The sequence below is a fragment of the Diaporthe batatas genome, assembly GCF_019321695.1.
Source record: "Diaporthe batatas strain CRI 302-4 chromosome Unknown Contig00012, whole genome shotgun sequence".
Classification (NCBI taxonomy): Eukaryota; Fungi; Ascomycota; class Sordariomycetes; order Diaporthales; family Diaporthaceae; genus Diaporthe; species Diaporthe batatas.
This window is the reverse complement of record NW_025408559.1, coordinates 338,316-341,986: the sequence shown is the minus strand read 5'-3', so window position 1 is coordinate 341,986 and position 3,671 is coordinate 338,316. Positions and strand designations below refer to the sequence as shown.

The window sequence follows — 3,671 nt, the reverse complement described above, 5'->3', positions numbered from 1 at the left end:
TGATTCCACCGAGTATCATCGCCATCAAGGTAGACGGAATGTACCACGATGATATCAAGGCTGGCTGTCAGGGTGGTCTTAATAAGGGCTGACTGTAGATGTGCCAGCTAAAGAGTGGGCCCATCGCGATCCTATGGTGGGGGGTTAGTGACAAGGAGACCCCAGTTGGACCCAGACGTCAACCTTCATTTCGACTAAGAAAAAAAAAATCGACTTCTCGGTATGCCTCCTGTAGCAGTTACGGATTGACGCCTCACCAACCCAGTCCATCGATATTGACTTGTTCACCTCCGATCGTCGGCTCTCGCGACTCGACATGATGAGAAGCACCCTCGGGCCGGCTGCCAAAGCCCCGGCACCCACTGCTGGCTAGGCTCATGTGTGGGTCTAGTCGTGGGATTTGTGAGAGGAGGCTGCCGTCTGCAGCCTGCTGTGCGAAGACGGGGTGCAGGCGGGGCCCAATGCAGGTCCAACGTGTCAGAGACTTGGGAGGATCATGCAGCCGAGCATCATGAACAATCCGGTCGGCTCCTGGGTTTAGATTTCCGCAGGACTTTTGTGGACTCCCTGCAACATTTTGCAGTCGTCTCCATACATCGCTGGATTCGCCCTCACTGCCTCGAGCACCCAGCAAGCTCACACAGCGAGTGCTGTGGAAATGTTGGCAGCTGCGCGCAAACGTGTTCCCTTCCACCACAACCATCCGAGTGTTGGCCCTGTCAAGGTCGGCCAGTACAAGCGAGACGCGCTTACCGTTGGCGGCAATGGCTCAAGCGGTTTGTGCGCTCAGGCGCTGGGTCAACTGACCAGCAGAGTCCCTGAATTTTGCTTCAACGTTCAGCCGCGCACGGCCTGCACACGCTCTGAGCCGGATCCTCCAACCTTCGCCAACTATGCATTGCGGGTCTCGAATGCTAGCGGGCCTCTGTGTGACGGCACAGCTCTCTACACACAAGGGAGGAGGAGCCCATCGCTGGGGATTATTCTGGATCGACGGGCGCTCTGTTTCGTAATCTCAGGGGCGCGGTGGCAGAAGAGTATCCAGGAAATCTCGCTTGCTTGTGAACATGGAAATGACTGACTGTGTACAGACAGCCTGGCCTCATTGCCCGGGCACGCCCTTTGCCGAGACATCAAGGCATCTCGCCATCGGAGCCGGACCGTCTGGGCCTCTTCCGTCGCCCCGCTGTTCGCCTGATCTTGATGACGGTGATCTTCACCTCGCTTACTAGCTGGCAGCTGGCTGGCATTGCTCGCACGGGCGCGGCAAAGTGTGCTGAAAACCCTCTTCGGCTGACCATTGGATGGACCGTCAGCCTGTCCAGTACCGGTTCAGGGCACGCGACTCCGTTGCTTCAGGAGTCAAGCCTGTTGCGAGCAGCTGGCTGAATCGGTCCCTTCACAGGGGCCAGGCATCACCCATTTCGCGACACGATAGCCCAGCGACAGTGCGGCTGGTGGCGGCTGGTGGCGTCCGATGGGAATCAGCGCTGGGACTCAGAAGGCTAGGCCAATGGCCTCGAATGTGCACTGCAGTCCTTACAGGCGTCGAAGCAAGACGAATATGTACGCTCGGATGGTGGGGCTGAAGGGACGATGCTCCTTGGCGGAACGCCGCACCCCCACGACACATGGCGGGCAAGTGATCAGTCAACTCGCCGGCCGAGATACGCCACGTCGATTTTGTTGGCGCCATCTCCTGTACCTACGTCGGATCACTATCAGGCAGGGCCGGGGCCGTCAGGGTCTTGGTGATCGTTGCAGGGCTGTCAATTCTCTTGATGCAACGGTATCAAGGGGGGAGTGGGGGGGGGAGGGGACTTCAAGACTTGGATGGCGGCAGGGCAGCGCAGGTCATCAAACCATGCGCAGCTCATGGCCTGTCAGCTGGCTTATTTACTAGACGTGCTGCCAATCTTGGGCGATATCTTGGGGGGTTCTGGCGTGATAACCCTCCCGATAGAGGCATGGCTCATCAGACGGGCAAAGTTGTCACGCACTTCAAGCATCCATGCGGCGGGCGGCATGGACAAGCTGCCCAGGGGGCGCCATGCAAAGACGTCTGGCCCTTTGACCAAGGCACGCCCGTAGAACATCAACCAGGCCGTGCTAGTGTCGTTGTTCCTGCCTGAGATACGAGTGCGAGGCAGTGGGAATGGCATCAGGACAGGCACAAAAGCCAGTCAAACGCCCGCCGAAACACACGACAGGCGAGTCTGACACTGAGTCCAGCCGGTCCAAGTTTAATGATCTCAGGTGCCGCTGCGACGGACATCCGACCTCCTGCGTCTGCTAAGCCGGAGAATTTCTGTGCTAGGGTCCTTGTCGGCAGTGTGGCATGTTCAACACCTGTCAATCAAGGCGCCGTCGTTTTGAAGTACGGCGCGCACCAGACAGGCGAACCTGCGCAGCCACGGTGGGGCGTTGAGACACCTGTAGTCCATCGCAGAGCTCGTTGAGACGGAGAAATACGACCTCTGCATATTCAAACGAGCAGTGGCGGTGCCTGGGATTTCCCCATTGGGAAACCAGCAGTTGGCCTGGTGGCTCACTGGCCACCAAAGTACCTAGGTAATTAATTAGCTGCCGGATGCGGGCAGTTGGAGGTGGTTGTTTAACTGCATGTACTCGCTACGAGCAACAGCCTATGCCACGGGCGGAGTATCAATGTCCCTGCTTTCTTGTGTCCCCATCTGTTCCCCGGAGTTTTCAGATCCGCTGGCACTCCGTCACATCTCCCAATTCGATCATATCTGCCAACGCGACACGTCGATTCCAGAGCCGCGACCCGCGAGCCCCGAGCCCCGAGCCCCATGCCCTTCTCCCCTTTTCTCCCCCTTCCCAGGCGCAAGGCTCGCGAATCTGCATGAACCGGTGGTTTCATAAATAGGAAGCGGAAATACCGACACGGCGGACCTGTCAACGGATCGTCCGGAGATGGAGCTGTCACCAGCCCCCCCAGAGCCCCCGCGCCGTGCCGAGACAAACGTACTGTGTGACGAGCGTGTATGAGCACGATCGAATGCGGTAGCGAGCACGACTGAGATGGAGGGCAACGGGAGCGTGGCTGTGCCACGGTTCCCAACAGGGGCCAGACGGGCGTCGGGTAGGTGAAAAAGTCCATGAGCACGCCGTCTCGCGGGGACGGCGGGAGCCAGGTGGCATGCCCCGGCACCCACGAGTAGTGTAGTGCTGGTGTTGTGGTGGTGTGGTGGTGTGGAAACCGCCGGGGGCGCGTGTAAGTGACGGCTACCTTGGGACCGGGCGATGGAGCTCCTCGGCTCTGCGCCACGCGGGGGTTATTTGGGGTTATCTTGTAACACGCGTTGTAGGCATGGGCAGAGGCACGACGCCTGGGGGCGGGGCGGGGACGGCGGCGACGGCGACGGCGATGGCGACGGTGCGTGGAAGGAGGCACGAGGCAGGCTGGCAGGCTGGCAGGCAGGCAGGGCGGCCAGATTGGGGCCTTGTCTTCTCTTCCGGGACCAATATTGCTCGGGGACGTGGTCAACACGAGAGGCAGGTGGCCTTGGCGGAGTCAAACCGCCAGGCCGTCAGTGACAGGCGCAGCAAGTCACTCGGCAGGCCCATCGAGGGGCGCGGATGAGATGTTGTTTTCTGGCGCGACATATCCACCCGCCGAGCCGGGACCCTGGCAGCTGGATATTGGG

The 3,671-nt window shown here is 59.8% G+C and overlaps 1 protein-coding gene across 1 annotated transcript; it reads right to left on the bottom strand.

Moving 5' to 3' along the window:
* Positions 1-253: 253 nt before the first annotated feature.
* Positions 254-2,193, bottom strand: KVR01_009688 (uncharacterized protein; the record flags this gene model as incomplete). Its single annotated transcript, XM_044794507.1, has 2 exons — positions 1,544-2,193; positions 254-1,464 (listed from the first exon to the last, which is right to left on the bottom strand). Exon 2 carries the CDS (start codon positions 701-703, stop codon positions 254-256), a length of 450 nt encoding a protein of 149 aa, XP_044640936.1. The 5' UTR covers positions 704-1,464; positions 1,544-2,193.
* Between the last annotated feature and the right edge of the window lie 1,478 nt (positions 2,194-3,671).